The 17,013-nt window shown below is 41.9% G+C and overlaps 1 protein-coding gene and 2 long non-coding RNA genes across 7 annotated transcripts; 2 read left to right on the top strand and 1 right to left on the bottom strand.

Annotated features, from left to right (window-relative positions):
• The first annotated feature begins 1,068 nt into the window (after window positions 1-1,068).
• On the top strand, window positions 1,069-7,391 carry LOC135642230 (uncharacterized). The gene is made up of 2 exons (XR_010497904.1): window positions 1,069-3,118; window positions 6,512-7,391. It is a non-coding gene; the product is annotated as an uncharacterized LOC135642230 (long non-coding RNA).
• A 219-nt stretch (window positions 7,392-7,610) lies between these two features.
• Window positions 7,611-10,991, bottom strand: LOC135642231 (uncharacterized). The gene is made up of 3 exons (XR_010497905.1): window positions 8,996-10,991; window positions 8,270-8,461; window positions 7,611-7,927 (listed from the first exon to the last, which is right to left on the bottom strand). It is a non-coding gene; the product is annotated as an uncharacterized LOC135642231 (long non-coding RNA).
• Window positions 10,992-11,035: 44 nt separating this feature from the next.
• Window positions 11,036-15,033, top strand: LOC135583664 (probable inactive receptor kinase At4g23740). Of its 5 annotated transcripts, none has more exons than XM_065160953.1 (4): window positions 11,036-11,171; window positions 11,299-11,522; window positions 11,619-12,961; window positions 14,046-15,033. In XM_065160953.1, the coding sequence occupies exons 3-4, from the start codon at window positions 11,689-11,691 to the stop codon at window positions 14,705-14,707; spliced, it is 1,935 nt and encodes a 644-aa protein (XP_065017025.1). In that variant the 5' UTR covers window positions 11,036-11,171; window positions 11,299-11,522; window positions 11,619-11,688; the 3' UTR covers window positions 14,708-15,033. The 5 variants fall into 5 exon arrangements, with proteins under 5 accessions (XP_065017025.1, XP_065017027.1, XP_065017028.1 ...); XM_065160955.1 differs by having other exon boundaries at window positions 11,053-11,171; window positions 11,309-11,522; XM_065160956.1 differs by lacking the exon at window positions 11,299-11,522 and having other exon boundaries at window positions 11,057-11,171.
• Window positions 15,034-17,013: the final 1,980 nt, after the last annotated feature.

The following is a 17,013-nucleotide window of genomic DNA, read 5'->3' as shown; positions in this document are numbered from 1 at the left end:
TAGATTTGGCTTGAGTACTTCTTCACGGATCAGCTCTTGTTCGCTTTGGCTTGGAAGTGTTGAGGAGATAGAATCTGAAACCAATCCTGCAATAAGTAACACCTTAGCAAGTTAATACATGTGAATTAGGTTAAAATATTGGCTACAATCTTATCACTGATTTCTGCTGGAATTGGCTATTTTGGAACTCTTTTTGATAATTAATCATGTTTCCTTTTTCATGTAAAAAAAAAAAAGACATCAAATATAATTATTAGATGCAATATTTTCTTTTCCTTCTCCTTCGCCAACCTCATCAACTTTATCACCACCTTCTTCATCTCAATTTTTTAGTGCCTCCATGTTAAACTTACTCATCCGATGAATATTAGGCAATGAAAAAGAAATGCATTCAAGTTTAATAGTGGAAAAGAGAACAGAATGAGAATGACACCTTGTAAAATTGAGGTTCCAGGAGAGGATGAGCATGAAGAAGAAGAATATGTTCCAGACATATATTACTTTACTTGATACACCATCTAACCATTTGTTCAGTGGTTAGATCTTCATGATCACTTGATGTTCTTAACATTTAACTAGTCAGGTTTAATCTTATCAAATAGCAAAGCATTTATTCCCATAGCACTTGTAACTTGATAATGCATTGAGGTTAATAATGCATCATATACGCAACTGATCTATAAATAAAGCACACCCCAAATGAGGAGGAATATGTCTGAACTATCTCCATAATGAGAAAACGACCAAACACTATGAGCTATATATCAACATCAAATTAGGTCTCTCCTTGATGAAGCTTCCTAGTTATAAACCAAAGCAAGTTTTTCTTACTTATATATGGTGGGGATATATGCTTCTTCTTGGTAACTGAAAACAAGTCTTGTTTGGTGATTGCTTCCATGCTAAGAATGAACTTTTCTTGGAGGCCTCCAGGAGATCCGACTTTCCATCCATAAAGTAATCTGCTTATCTACTTGCCTTTGAATATATGTTCGTTTATTATTGGCATTTGCAGGTTGTGATGGTGCAGGAAGAATCATTCTTTTGCACCAAGAGGGCTATAGCAAGGGAAGAACATGATCGTTGATTTGACTGTAGAACTCGACATGCATGTCTGCGTCATCAGGATGTGATCATGTCGAAGGAGAGTGTGCATTGTTAGAGAAGAGAAGGGTCCTCGCACACTCAAACATCACAAGCGTCAGAAATGATGCAGCAGCTTCATCATCAAGCCTGAGTTCCCATTTCTTTAATCCGATCACTTGCTCATTCTCCCTCCAAAAGCCCTCACGATAAAAGCTCACGAAGATGCTGCCCTTCTGCCAACCAAAGCTCGAACAAAGATGGTGTGCAGGTGCAGAAGGGAGATGCCAAAGCAAGTCGGGAGCCCAACCTGTGCATGAGATTCCCATTATTAGATGACAAAGACAAGCTACGGAAAGAGAACTACAGCAAGATGCCCCCTCGCTTTCCCCAATATATAAATCCAAATTCACGTGACTACGAGCTCGACAACCGAGAGATGCATTTCTCCTCCGGCCTCCTCCATGGCAGCCCGCATCAGGCTACAGTTGGCGTTAGATCATTACCTGTCGCCATCTTCCCGATTTGGAGCCTATTTAAGGCCATCATCGCCGCACCTTATTCTTCGGACACAAGCTCTCGGAGGAGCACTTGGAGTGGTGGGTGAAGGTATATGGGAAGTTCAAGGAGCTCTCTTTAGTCCAATCTACGAGGGGAAGAGGGCACATCCGGCTGCTGGTTCATGCATACCTTTGCGGTGCAACTCCCTGCACCACAGTGGTGAGCATGCGCCAGGAGACGACCTTCCTTCCTTCTTCTCATGCTTGGATTGAAGGGAGCTCCTCTCTCTCTCTCTCTCTCTCTCTCTCTCTCTCTCTCTCTCTCTCTCTCTCTCTCTCTCTAGATAGAGTTCATGCTACTGAACTATGCTGCTATCTTTCAGCATCATCTCACATCATAAAGATTGTCGGGAAAGATATCTGAAGAAATATGTTGTAAACACTCGAACATAATCACGTATACAAAGTAGAAGTTCAACAAAGATAGATGAAGAGTAAACTTACACTTCAATCGATGGAAACATTGGCAATAGCAACTGTTCTACTAGTTTCAAAGCTAATACATGTACACGTTAATGTTTTGATAAGAATGTTATCGGATATAAATGATGCACGTACAGCTGCAGTAGTTGCTGGCTTTGGCACCATAATTTGACAGGTCTCGTGAAGTAGAAGAGATTGGCTTCGTCCATTTATTTGCTGCAGTTTCAACCACATCAACGACTCAACTATTTCTGCATTAGGGTTCTTGCGTCATCCTGCATGCTGCAGAAGAGCCGGAAGCCAGTCACCAACTCAAGCAAGAGGACCTAAAGATGGAGCTTCCATCTATCATTTGCTTTTGATCCAGTTGAAGTGTACAGAATAACTCTACGTGTATAGAAGCTATGATTTGGTGATGCATACTGCCATATTACTGTTAATATCATCCCATCTCCTCACTAATTTTGATATTTAATCATATTAATCTGTTAGTTTTGGATGCTAAATACACACATATATATATACTACTAGTGGGTCCCAGTATATTCTCCAATGACAAAACAGGTAAACGCGGCGGTTTAGACTTACACGTGGAGAACTTATTAGGTTCAAAAAGAAACCACCTGCTATAATCTATGGTTATTATTCCGTTGTTTACAACGATCATTAGATTAAATGATATTAATTAGTTAAGCATTAGCTACTTAATTCTCGAATTATCTAACATAATATTAATTTATACTCCTCCCCTACGTATAAAACGAGGGCTTGGCGTTTCTCTCTCTCTCTCTCTCTCTCTCTCTTTCTTCTTGTGGCATCGAGTCCGCCGTTTCTTTATCCCTTCTCGGTCGTGGCCTTGAGGCGGCGCCGATATCCTGGAGAACCGAGTCACAGCGACGAGAGGCATGGATCCCGACCAGGCCTTCCCCGGCGGCGACCACAGCTTCGAGTTCGCATTCGACTCCAGCAACGTCTCCGGCCGCGTGCTTCAGATCGAGATCATGGCGGGGCCGGCCACCTCGAACGGAGGGACGGCGGCGCGAAGGAGAAAGGTGAGAGGGAGCCCCCTTCCGGCTCGTCTTTAGTTATCTCTGACTCAGCCTTCTGGGCTGCCTTGGATTATTATTCCTTGCCTTATTTTCTTTATTTCGTTTCTTCGTTCCATTATATGATCTATTTCTAATTGGATCGATATGTTTTGGTAAATTACTGGACTTCTGCTCTAGGATGAACTATCAATACAATATGCAAACGATCGACAACAAAAATAAACGGGCTTTCTGACCTTTGGTGCTCTTCCGTTTGCGAGGTCCATCAATCGTCCAAGTTTAGCTGCCACACACACAAAAGAAATAATTTTGGTGTCTAGGTATCTAGGATTCATGTTGCTAGTGCTCAATTTAGCTGCCACAGTACTAGTATCATATCTTGAGAACTGTTTGTTCGTAACTTACCCACTTGGGAAAGGTATCAACTGTGTAGATTGGACGGGGGACACAATCTTAAGGATTTGAAGTATTTAATCTAGACGACATGTAAACTTTAAGTTAAAACTACCAATAAATTTTGTCATAAGGGTTATGTGATAAGAAAGTCTAAAAAAACTATAGATTGGTTGCCAAATGTAGTGAAAAAATCCACATATTGTCCAAAGGGGTGTGCGTTTTTTTATATTTTAATATAACACAAAGTTGATTGAAATGGAGTGTGTATTTTGTGTACACCTAGTAGCATGTCTCTTATTGGGCAATTATGTAAGTGGGCTATGATAAAAGTCATGCTACATGTTGAAGATGTTTGGAAAAAGTGTTAGCAGTTCAATCAACCACAGCAAGTCACTTTTGGTCACAGGGAACAGAGTTGGACAAGTTGACTTGGAAAATCTGGGTATAAGATGAAAAGATATGGGCCTAGATTGGTAGTTTAGCTTTTTCTTTTATTAGGAAAAGATATAGAATATATTAACTAAACACCTGAGGTAAAAAAGAGCTCTGTAGGTCAGAGCACAAAAGACATACCAACTGGGAGGCCTCTCCAAAAAGATAAAATCTTAGTTAGCCTAGCATGATTGGCTAATCAATTAGCAGATTTATTTTCTTCTCTATATACATGAGTGATTAAGAAGGATTAAAAAAACTTCCATATATGCCAGATATCTTCAATCGATTTCCGCAATGCCAAGGAGCAGGTACAAACTTGTTGAGGACCTGAACCAGCATCTGGGAATCCGATTCTACATGTATCAACTTGACACCATCTTATTTCCACAATCTTAAGTCCATCCTGCACTGTCACAGTTTTACAGTAGAGAACGCCCCTTTCCTCAGCACACCTACATCCAGCAAACACGGGATCACCAGTATCAATTCTTAAAAGGAACCCCAAACCTCCTAACTCCATGTCCGCAGGATCCATCACAATTAACCTTGACCCAACCTATTTGTGGTCTACTCCAAGACATCCACCAATGATCTTGCTCTTGCTCACAGCCATCAGGCTGCTTGGCCATGTCATAAGCCAACACCAAAGCAACAACTTTATAGAAAATTCCATTCACAGAAATAATCTTATTCTGGAATAGAATCTCATTTCTCACCCTCCACAACCATCACAAGACAGTAGCAAGGACAGCCCCAAATAACAGCTGAGGAAAACCCCTAGTCTGCACACCCTCATTAATCCATTCCCCCACATGCCAAGCTTGAAAGGAAGAAAATGCACACCCAGTCTCTATTTAATTAGGTTCCACAACTCATATGCAAAGGAACACTCAAAGAAACAATGTGAGATCAACTCAGCTACTTGCCTACAAAAAGATCAGAATAAAAGATCGCTTGCACCAAGCCTGGCAAATCTATCAGACATGGGGAGGCATCAGTGCAAAAGCTCTCAACAGAATATCCTTACCTAGGTAACACCATAGCTTCCACAACCTAGATGTGCAGTGTAGCTCAAAATGGGAGTTTGTTCATAGATGAAAATTTAACATGATGTCACTGAGAACCTATCCCTGCATTTATAAATTGGGATAATAAGAATTTTTTATTAATTGGTATGGTCATAGCTTGTAACTTATCCAATCATCCGCTATATCTTATCCTGGTGTAGAGACACAACCGATCAGCCGATACCATGATTCTATCCATTTCTAATGACCTTAGAAAGCAGTCTATTTCTAGAGGATGTTTCACTAGACACATTCTCTACTAAAATAATACGAGTGTCAATGTCTAGCTGAAGCCTGGATAGTCATTTTTTTTCTTCTAGAGTCGATCGAACGACATGGAAATGCTGACTTGATTAAAAAGAATCATTCCAATTAACTTTTGAGAAAATTAAAAGGAGCATTTTAACTTATTACGAGTTCTTTGATGGACAATTGATTTCTTGATGGACTTACTCTGTTATCACAGTTATGTTATTTGTCATTTGACTGCTTCTAATAATCTACAGGTGATGATTCACAAATTACCAACTCATTAAGTGTGGGTTCTTCTCATATCCTTAGAGTTAAATCCGTTTACATTAGTTCTGCCATACTGGCTGCAAATAGCCCATTCTTCTATAAGGTTAGAAGCATTACTACCACCTGCTGTCATACTTGCTTGTTTTTTATTATAATAATTGAAACCTATTTTCTTCTTTTCATATCTTCGACTATTAGTTTTTTTTTTTCAAATGGCCTGAAAGAATCCAGCATGTAACCCTAAGAATTAATGCATTAGGTAATCTCAGAACAGTTTTACCTGGTGTTATTTGCTGCAAGTGTAACTGCACTTTAATGTTTTAGCAAGTTTTGAAGAAGGATACATGACCAAGGGTTTTAGTAACTGCACTTTAAAGCAAGGTTCGTCGTACCGTACCGTACCGGCGTTTCGACCCGAGCTCGGTACCGGTACGGTACGGTATACCGCTCGGTACACCCAGGTGTACCGAGTGGTACACGCACGTACCGAGTACTGTACATTGCTACAGTGTTGCTACAGTAGTACTGTACAGTGCTACAGTGTCGGTGCGGTACGGGCCGGTCCGCGTACCGTTGGCCTGTCGGACCGGTACGTACCGCCCGTACCGGGCGGTACAGTCCGGTACGACAAACCTTGCTTTAAAGTATACTTGCTTGTTTTTTATTATAATCATTGAAACCTATTTCGTCTTTGCATATCTTTCACTATTAGTTTTTTTTTTTTTTCAAATGGCATGAAAGAATCCAATTGGTGGCTTGCAACCCTAAGAATTGAAGCATCAGGTAATAGTAGAACAATTTATACTTAGTGTTATTTGGTGCAAGTGTAACTGCACTTTAATGTTTTAGTAAGTTTTGAAGAAGAATATATGACCTAGGGTGGAAGAGTTGTTTTCAAATTTCAACATCCCATCTTACATTCATTGCAGGAGAAGCATCTTACTCCTTTTTTTTTTCTTTCTTGTGTCATTTTAAGCAGAGGAAGCTGCTCTCATGGACCTTTTAGGCTTTATAATCAGCAGAAGCATTTCAACTACCTCTCCGACCCTCCTGGATGTGTCGATGGGCTGTGGATAAGCTCGAGGTTGTTTCTTGCATGCGGTATTGTAGTCAGTATCTTAGAAGCTTGCCTATGACCACAGAATCTGCATTACTCTATCTGGATCTCCCTTGTAGCATTTCAATGGCCTCGGCAGTCCAGCTTTTAACCGATGCAGCTAAGGATTTCTTTGCTAATAGTTTCAGGGACACAACCAAGTGTGTCAACATTTAGAGGCAAGAAACACAATCCATATGCAAAACTTTTTACATATTTTGTAACTCTGGAAGTGGAGGTTGGATCAGCTTTACAGTAGAATGCAAGTTTGCCACAACATCGAAGCCATCAGGAGCATTTGTGAGCAAATACAAAGGCTTCTAGGCTTTCACAGGTGTGAAGGCCGTGGGCTACAGGAACCTGTTTGCCATACCGTGGGCTTCCTTTATTAGCAAGGATAGCCTCTTCTTCATCGACGGCACCCTTTGGTAGGGAGCTGATTTGACCATCAAGCAGCCTCAACCTCCTTCCCTGCAGTAGTACAAGTTCTCTTGATTGTTGGATTAAAGTTTACATCTCATGGAAGTCAAGGTTGTCATTTCTTGGAGGAGTAAAATGCCATATGCTGTAATGATAACAGTAAAATGTTATATATCAAGGAGGTCAAGAAATCTGACCCTGTAAATGTCTCTGATTTTTCTACACACCTCATGGAAGTATAGTCAAGTCTGTGTCACAGAAATCCGAGTTTGGTGTGGAGTTCCAACCTAATTTGTGTATATGGAATTCTTAATTCATGCAAGAATTCATGATCTTTTCATCATTCACATAACAATTAGAATCCTCATATATCAATATTGATCGTGGTGTAATTTACAGGAATACAAACTACAAGGCACTCTGTCCATTGCCCATGACTTTTCCCAGTGAAACGACGTGAAAGGATGGAAACATTCAGAGACTGTCTTCTCTGCTCCCCCCTCTGATCCATCAAAGCAAGCGCAAAGGTCTCCTTCAACACCAATCAAGAAGAGAGATGATGCATTACAAACAGATATGGGTGATGTGTACTTGCAAGTGATGTACGGATACTGCTTGAATGGAAGTTTTCCTTGATTTTTCCATCGGAAAGAAGAAAGATGCTTCCGTCGATTGTGACCTGCCATCTCTGTCATTGTCATCCAACTCCACTGCACTTGATGTCTAATCTTGAATTGAAGTCTGCTTCTGTTGAATTCTGAGTTCTCAGTTCCCTTTTTCTTTTTCCTGGTGTGGCTCAACCGTCTTCTTGGTTTTATTGGATTTGGTTCAACTGGTTATGTCTCAGGTGACCTCAAAAGTGGACCACTATGTCAAATACTGCAGGAGAGAACAAATTAGAATAGAGCTTATAGAAATATGTAGTCAGTCAGATTCATATAGGATCCAACAATATTGAAGCAGAATTAAAGGATCTTATAACAGTTATCCCAAATGTATCAAAGGAAAAGGCATAGATTGCAAACCAAGGACTGTAGGAATGTAGTATGATCAAAAGAAACACAGGAACTTTAAAGCCAGTTTTACACCTTATGTTTTCATTTACACCTTCAACTAGAAGATGATGTAAAGAAGATACTCAGCCAAAATGAGTGTATGATGCATTTGTTTCATCATCATGACTTAAACAACCATTTGACACAATGAATGTTATTTGTCTACCTGCTTTTTTGCTGATATTTTAGGAGGCAAGGTGGGTACATAAATGTCTGGCCACTGCCATGGAATTGTTGGACAGCTTAAATCCTGCACAGGAGTCCCCAATGCATCAGAGGATTCCAGCTCAAAACATCTTATAACCCAATCTGTGGAACAGTTGGACTTTTGCTCAGATTGCTGGGCAAAGTCATCAGGCTGCAGAATGAGGTAAGCAAAAAGTCATACAAAATCCACATGGTTTGTGTAAACAGTTAGATATCTGTTCAATGCATGATTAGGTCAACAGGACACCTTAAGTTAAAGTTTCAAACAGTTTGGATAGATGATGTGTTGACTGTAAAAGTGATAGTTCAGTAAGCTGCGGCACCAATAGACAATATTTGGTGGAGATGAAGTAACAACCATCAACAAAAGTGTGCCACTTAAGTTGTTTGATTCATTGTCTTTGTGAAGCATGGACTTTCTTTATGGTAAATATTCCCCTACCTTTGATGCATAATGCAATTTAGTAATGCCTTGTGAACAGCTTGTGTTGGTGCCTAGATTGGACATGTGGATTACAGGAGCTAAATTGTCCCCTTTCTTTTGTCTTTCTGCAACCCAAGGTTTATAGGATGGGCAGAAGAATGACAAGTCATTGCCATCATATCAATGCATCTGTCTGCATCTTGCTGTGGTTTGTAGCTTCTGAAATCTAACCCAATGACAGGAAAACAGAAAATTTCTTACCATCTGGGATGCTGGTGACTGCTTAATCCAGAGATGAACACTGCATCTCAGAGCTTGCAGTGTTGCCTGCAGAGTGATGGCAGGCAAAATCTGCTCTTTCAACCTTTCATCCCTTCACAGAATGCAGTCTGACATGAGTGCTCTGATTGGCCTACCTTCCCCTGCTGGCATCACATAAAATGCCTATACATCACAAGAACAAGTTGCAGATGATCCAACAAGGAGTTGGATCTTGAGGTTTTGACTTGATTGCTTTTATCCTGCTCTGACACAGTCATCCACTGTCGTGGGGAGGCCTCCAAATCCATGTCCAAGCAACAATGGAGCCAAATGGAGCAACACCATCGATCATATGTTCGACAGTGTGATGTAGTAGTTAGACTGCTCGCCCACAGTGACCGATCCCGAGATTGAGCTGACAGCATCACCCCACACGGAAAGATCTTAATCCTTGATGCATCTGCTGCTACTCTTTGGTCATGTCAGGGTTGACTCAACTTCCAACCTCAAAACCTTGTATGAGATGGTGATATCTTGTGTGCAATGCTCAAGTGAGCAATCTTTAGAGGCTGAGATGATCCTTGGAAAAAGTGTAGGTGTTGCATCTTGTCGCTCTCACCCTTTTCATTCACCATGATAATTTATAGCATGATGGAACATAAAGAAAGAAAGAGAGAGAGAGAGAGAGAGAGAATCCCCACTGGTGCAACTACTGACATAATGGCTACAGATAATAGTTTGAAGCCAAGGCAGGTGCAGCAGAATCTGAACTTTAGAATCTATCAACACACAACAGTGATGCTCAATGATGTACCATAAAGTATTGGCATAAGAAGTACATTAACCATGGTTTGATCTCCAGCAAAGGGTTTCCTGTCATATAGTGGCCAGTCAAATGGTGAGACACCATTGCACAGATCTACCAGTGGTAATCAAATAGTTTTCTTCCTTTCTCCACACCTTCCGGTGTAGAACTGTTCCAAACGGTGGCAAGAGTATGATGTACAACAGAGGAGAGTGGGGGGGGAAGATGGAAGCTTTCCATTTCCCTATCACCTTCGAGCCAATTACCTCCATGGCCAACACAAGCCGAGCTACCACCCAAACCCCAGCTCATCAGCATCAGGAGCATGGCTGTGTGGTAGATGGTCCCCGAGAGTTAATGCTGCAGGGATTTGTTGGTATCAGTGTGTATTAAAGTGAGGCAGGCAGATGCTGAAGATAAAGACAGACCAGAGGCCAAGGAGAAGGAATTTTCCAGCATGGGTAATGCTCATTCATTCTCCTGGAGCATGAATCCTTCTCTGATCGGCAAGAGAAGCAAATTTGCAGTCTGTCTCACACACTGAACAGTATTCAAGAGCTTGCTTGATCAATGGAGATGAGGACTGAAGAGGTTGCAGCATCTCATATCATGCATGCAAGGTGAACACCAAATCTCCATAGAAGGTGATGCATCCAATTAGATGAACCGACACCACCACGACAAGCTTACCATCATCGCCATGAGCTCAACAGCTTCATGTACGTGCGATGATAAGGAAACAGTGGTGTTTCCTTCTTCTTCTCGTAGAAGGAAAAAGTACTGAGAGTCAGCACTGCAAAAGTCACCTCCAAGCTCACTTTCTCACAGCCTTTGTTCAAATCCAAACCCCCAAAGAAACCGCCATCTCAAGAAACCTAAAGATATCTTAAAATCACATTATTTATACATAAGTATTTTAATTAATAGAGTTAATTATAATTGTTATTTATGAATAAACGGACGGGGATATATAATTGGATGTGCGGAGGGATGAATAGGTAATATCGAAAATTCAAAGGGCAATTGGCCAAAAAGGACAAATAAATTCAAACCATGCCTTTTTTTACCGTTGCGGTTACTCATCCCGCCTACCTGCCTTGTAGATGGATTAGAGATCGATCCAGGGGTGGGTCCCTTTGTGGGTTCCTTCTCCACATCCAATCGCCAAGGTACGGCATCGTTCTTGAAATGACTCGCGCCCATATTTCCCCCCCTTCCCCACACCCCCCCAACCCCACCTCTCCCTCTCTCTCTCTCTCTCTCTCTGAGTTTTACCGCCACCAGTAACGTGGATAAAAGCACGAAGAGCCGATCCGTTCGCCGCTCTCCACTTGCTTCTCCACCTCGTCGGAGGCGGATCCATTTCCCGAGGTTTGGTTCTCTCTCTCTCTCTGGCGAAGATTTTTTCTGGTTTTACCCCCTTCTTATGAGCAATAATGCTCCACATTAACGCTGCTTCGCCCCCTTTGCTCTCTCTTGCTTTTCTCTGCCGCCGAAGGTGCTTGCAGTTCGGTGAGTAAATGATTGCATTCAGTGCCTCCCGCGGTGGGCGAGCGCTTGGGACGCCCATCTTTTAAGCAAAATCCAGGCGCTGCTCTCGTCTCCGCTACGCCTTGTCCTCTTTTCGCTCCTTCTTAACGGCTACCTCCTCTTCCTTTCCTTCCCCGTGTCCTATCCCTAGATCTTCCTCCGATCCCAACCTCGTGTTCCTCTCCTGCTGAGGTGAGGAAATCTTGAAGCTTTTTGTAACTTCTTTGAGTCGAACACAGTGTTCCGCAGTTAAGGCTTACTTCTTTTTGTATGTTCGCGTTTTCGTAGCGGAAAAGTTGGGTTCTTGAAGAGGAATATGCCATACAGTTGAGATCTTATAGTGCTTTCAAGGGGATTCATGATTCTAGGGCGAGATATGCGTCCAAATCGAATGTTTTCGGCGGTTTTCGTCCTCTGGTTGGCGATTTCCTTCGCTGGAGCCGGCGCCGGCAGCCTGGCGAAGGACAAGCAGGCGTTGCTCGACTTCCTCACTGCCACCCCCCACGGCCGCGGCCTCAATTGGCGCCGGGCCACTGACGTTTGCAGCAGCTGGACGGGTGTCACCTGCAGCGCTGACGACTCCCGCGTCATTGCCGTCCGCCTCCCGGGGATCGGATTCAGCGGCCCGATCCCACCCAACACCCTCAGCCGCCTCTCCGCCCTCCGGATCCTGAGCCTCCGGTCCAACAGTCTCTCCAGTCCCTTCCCGGCCGACTTCGCCAACCTCACCACCTTAACCGGCCTCCACCTACAGTTCAACAGCTTCTCCGGCAGCCTGCCGTCGGATTTCTCGCCGTGGAAGAACCTCACGGCCCTCGATCTCTCCTTCAATGACTTCAACGGGAGCATCCCAGCTTCTGTCTCCAATTTAACTCAACTCAGTGCTCTAAACCTCTCTAACAACTCGTTATCTGGCCAAATTCCAGATCTTGAGCTCCCAAACCTCCTGTTTCTTAATCTCTCCCATAACCACCTCAACGGTACAATTCCCAAATCCCTTCAAAGATTTCCAAATTCATCATTTTCCGGCAATGATTTGTCGCCAATATACCCTTTGATCCCATCATCAACGCCGGCGCCGCCGCCACTGCCGCCATCTCCGTCGCAGGTTCCGCGTGCAATAACCATGAGGAAGTTGAGTGAATCAGCAATTCTTGGGATTGCAGTCGGCGGATGTGTCTTGCTCTTTGTGATGCTTGCGCTATTTCTCTATCTTTGCTGCTCAAGAGGAAGAGAAGAGAGTTTCGTCTCAGGAAAAGGGTCAAAAGGGTACCGGTCACCAGAGAAGGCCGTGACAGGAAGTCAGGACGCGAACAACCGGCTTGTGTTCTTTGAGGGCTGTCCCTTTGCTTTTGATTTAGAGGATTTGCTGAGGGCTTCTGCTGAGGTTTTGGGGAAGGGGTCATTTGGGACTGCTTATAAAGCAGTGCTGGAGGATTCGACGACAGTGGTGGTGAAACGGCTGAAGGAGGCTGGTGTTGGGAAGAAAGAGTTTGAGCAGCAGATGGAGGTAGTGGGGAGGATAAAGCATGAGAATGTGGTCGAGCTGAAGGCATATTACTACTCCAAAGATGAGAAGCTTATGGTGTATGACTATTACAGCCAAGGGAGTGTCTTTTCTTTGTTACATGGTATCGATTCTTTTTCTATTGCTCCTTCAATTCTTTTAGACTGCTTAGTTGGTAGAATTGTTGCTTTTCAAGGAGTAGTTTGATGGTAATTTGCATAATTGAGAGCTACCGGCTCTATTAGGGACTATGAGTTTCAGAATCAGATTTCAGAGTTCAATTACCATGATATGTTAAAGTTACTGAATTGCATGATTTCTGAGTTCATCTGATACTCTTTGCGTACCTTAGACTTTGTTATTTTAGGCTACTACCTGATCTTTTCCCCCTAAAGGTGGTCTAATAGAAGGCTTGCCCGGGAGCATTAAGCTCCATATACTTTAAAAATGTGCTTTAGTCCTATAATAATATATGTATCATCTGCTACTTTGTTTTAGCTTTAATGATCATATTCTGCTTTAGTGGTTTTCCACCAGCTTGATGTAAGAGTTCCAGAGATGTTACGCAAATGTCACCATCTGTTTTTGCTTGCCTTTTTCTATGATGTGGGAGAAAGATGTGATCTTGGAAGTCTAAAATGAAGCCAAGCAACATAGTAGCTTTACTGTGCTGTAAACCTTCCCAGGGATTTCAACATCTTACCGTTGATTAGAAGTTAAGGATAAAGTATTTGATATATCACAGTAAATAAAGTACCGAATACATTAGAGCTGACATGTGAAAAGGATTTGAGATTATGATACTTTTCTCCTTTTCTGCAATTAAGGTAATATTCCAGACCTACAAGTATACATTTATTAGAAAACCTCTAAATGTTATCTCTGCCTCTTTTCTATTGTTTGTTGGGCATCTTAGAGCAGAGGGTGCGTGGGAGTGTATGAATACAGAGATGGGTGTTGATTCTTGGTTAGCTATAAGATTTAACTCACTATCTAATCCAAGATCTAGTTGTAATACTTGATGTCTAGATATTGGTAATAGAACATAGTTCAAAACTCTAAAAGAGCTTATGTTATATGTCTTTTTGCCATTGCGATTAGCTGTATATTCCATAATGAGCTTCATAAGATAATGCATCTTTGCTTTAAAAGATGGATCGGCCAAACTGTAGTATAACATGCTTTAGTTTCCGTGTCACATTTTGCAGGGAAAAGAGGGCAGGACAGGATCCCTTTGGACTGGGAAACTAGGCTAAAGATAGCACTCGGAGCTGCAAGAGGAATTGCACGCATTCACATCGAAAACAATGGGAAGCTTGTCCATGGGAACATCAAATCATCCAATGTTTTCCTTAGCAACCAGCAATATGGTTGTGTCGCTGACCTGGGCTTGCCATCCATCATTAACCCAATGGTCCCACCTGTGTCTCGCACTGCAGGTTACCGTGCACCTGAGGTGGTTGATACAAGAAAAGCATCACAAGCTTCTGATGTCTACAGTTTTGGGGTGCTATTGCTCGAGCTGCTCACAGGGAAATCCCCCATTCGGGTAGTGGGTGGTGGTGATGAGGTAATTCATCTCGTCCGCTGGGTTCATTCTGTTGTTCGTGAAGAATGGACTGCGGAGGTGTTTGACGTGGAGCTGATGAGGTATCCCAACATCGAAGAGGAGATGGTGGAGATGCTTCAGATCGCAATGAACTGTGTCTCGAGGATGCCCGAACGGAGACCCAAGATGCCAGAAGTGGTGAGAATGATCGAAGGAGTAAGAAGGTTTGACAGCGGCAACCGACCTTCAACAGAATTCAGGTCAGAGGGATCAGCACCAACACCAGCACAGGATGCACGAACCATATCGACTCCCCAGTGAAGCAAAAGTCTGTTTATGCCGAGTTCATTGTGTACCACTCGAGTCTCTTGCAATGCTTCTTCTTAGTGTGGTTCATTGTTGCAGCATTACTCTGCTCAGATTCTTTGGGTTTGTCGACAATGTTTCAGCTTGCGGAAGATGTATTTGGCTTAATTGAGGGTCGAGACACCTGTATGACCTGAATGAGTCAACCCAGTAGTTTGACTTGTGTTGTTTGATGTCGAGAAACTTGAATTGTTATCAATTTTATTGATCCCAAATGCTTATCGAAATTATTGTAAATTGTTTAAAGTTATCCATCTCTTGCTAATGATTGGTTTGATGAATATTTAGGGATCACACAATATTTTGCAGCCGTCAGGACTTTTTTTTTCTTTTTTTTCACAACATAATTATATATGACATGAATTAATGTCATATATAAAAAAGAAAAATATAATTTTTCAAAGTTTTCCATATTTTAGAGATGAGAATTAATGTATATAATTTTAGAAATAGAAAAAAAATTAATTGTTGTCACTGTCATTAATTATTGAAAGCGTCAGCATCATGAAATCCGTCATCATCATTGTGGTCATCAGTATCCGTCATGATGTCTCCATTATTATAGCACTATACTCGCAATTTGCAATATAAATCTACCGTCTTTATTAGGTTTATTGTAACGAAACCTCCTCTCTTTCCTTCGCCCCGAAAGAGGCGCGTTTTCGAGAGGAGGATCCGAGAATTCCTGCAAGTGCGGTTCCTTCGATCTCTCTATTTCTTGTTTGTTCTTGGAATCGGATTGTTCTTCTTCGTGTTTTCGCTGTGATCCGATCGATTCGGGGGCTGGTTACAGGCGAACCAGCTTCGAAGCGGATCTTGAAGGAGCTCAAGGATTTGCAGACGGATCCTCCCACGTCCTGCAGCGCAGGTGACCTCGCTGGATCCCTGAAAACAGAAGCATTTGTTCATGCTTATTGTGTTGAACTTTTGGGGCTTCGATCCGGACTCGTATTTTGAGAGTTTTCTTCATTCTGTAGTGGGCTTAATTGGATATCCTCATGAATTAGGAAAGACTGCTTTGTGGGCCGAAACCCCTTGAAGTTTACATGACTTCATGTCTGGTCATCCATTATGCGCCGTATGTGGTGATTTAGCTCCCGAGGAGCTAGTCAAAGTGCAAGCGCTTAGAGAAGACAGACCATGAACACCTCCTGTTCTCCACACGTCGCCCGCCGTGCCATTCATTGTACCTTATTGGACCCTGGCTTTAGTGTTTCAACGTCTTGGAGATAGTTTGTTGTTAGATATTGTTCAATAAAAAAAAATATTTTATAATAATTTTTTTAAGAAATATTTTTGATGAGAGGAATTCTCCTAATAACTAATCTTAAACTCTATGCTCTTATCTATAAATAGTTAGGACCTATAGAGATTTTTCAGTTTCTCTCTCCAGATCACATACATATCCATTTTAGATGACATCAAAAGGTATATATTTGATTTCAATCCTAATATAAAATATTGTTTCTGTATTATATATAGCATATAATAATTTTTATGTTTACAATTAGTATTAAAGCCTAGGTTCTTGAAATCAAATACTTTAGATATGTTGTTTTCTGATTTGCGATGCTTGAATGATCCATATTTTATCGATCTGTATTCTATCTATTCTATCTATTCTATTATGTTGCCTGTTTGTGAGTAATGTTAAATTTCTTGTAAACGTGATCTTTAATGATCGTGAAGCAACAATGGTCGTTATGTAACGCTACTGTCGGCTTTACTGTGTATGGCCAACAAATTTACTAGTGGTAGTGGTTGCATCTGGCAACGTGCATGTCGCAACAACCGTGCGCACAATCAGTAGCCACATAGGTAATCGCATGCACATACCGCGGTCACGGTCAACGATGGCCAGGTGCTAGTAACAATTGCGCACATGTACGTAGGCAATCGCACTGGCGATAGCGTGCACACGCGACGATCGCGCCCAAGCGGCAAACTGTGCTTGAGCATAGGCCATGCGTTGGGTTAGTGCTGCAGGGGGGCCATGCACACGCGGCGACGGCAACGCAAGCAAATTAGGGTTTTTGTAAAATTATAATTTTGCCTTAGGGTTTCCTTATGGTTAAATTATACCTTTGCCCTTATGTATTTTATTAATACTTTTTAAATATTTTGATAGTTCTATCCTTTACAAATCTCAAAATTCCAATTTATGTCTTGTCAACATATTTATAGTTTTACCCTTATGAAATTAAAAATTTCTAATTTATGTCCTCAATTATAAAATTGATAAATATGATTTATTATAATTG

The sequence above is a fragment of the Musa acuminata genome, chromosome BXJ3-7, assembly GCF_036884655.1.
Source record: "Musa acuminata AAA Group cultivar baxijiao chromosome BXJ3-7, Cavendish_Baxijiao_AAA, whole genome shotgun sequence".
NCBI lineage: Eukaryota > Viridiplantae > Streptophyta > Magnoliopsida > Zingiberales > Musaceae > Musa > Musa acuminata.
This window is presented reverse-complemented; position numbering and strand designations above follow the sequence as displayed.

What these genes read in the sequence shown, in the direction of transcription:
- LOC135583664 (XM_065160953.1), top strand. Translation starts at nt 11,689, where the DNA reads ATGATTCTAGGGCGAGATATGCGTCCAAATCGAATGTTTTCGGCGGTT. An exon ending in TGTCTTTTCTTTGTTACATG is followed by an intron (nt 12,962 to 14,045) that starts GTATCGATTCTT and finishes CACATTTTGCAG; the next exon opens with GGAAAAGAGGGCAGGACAGG.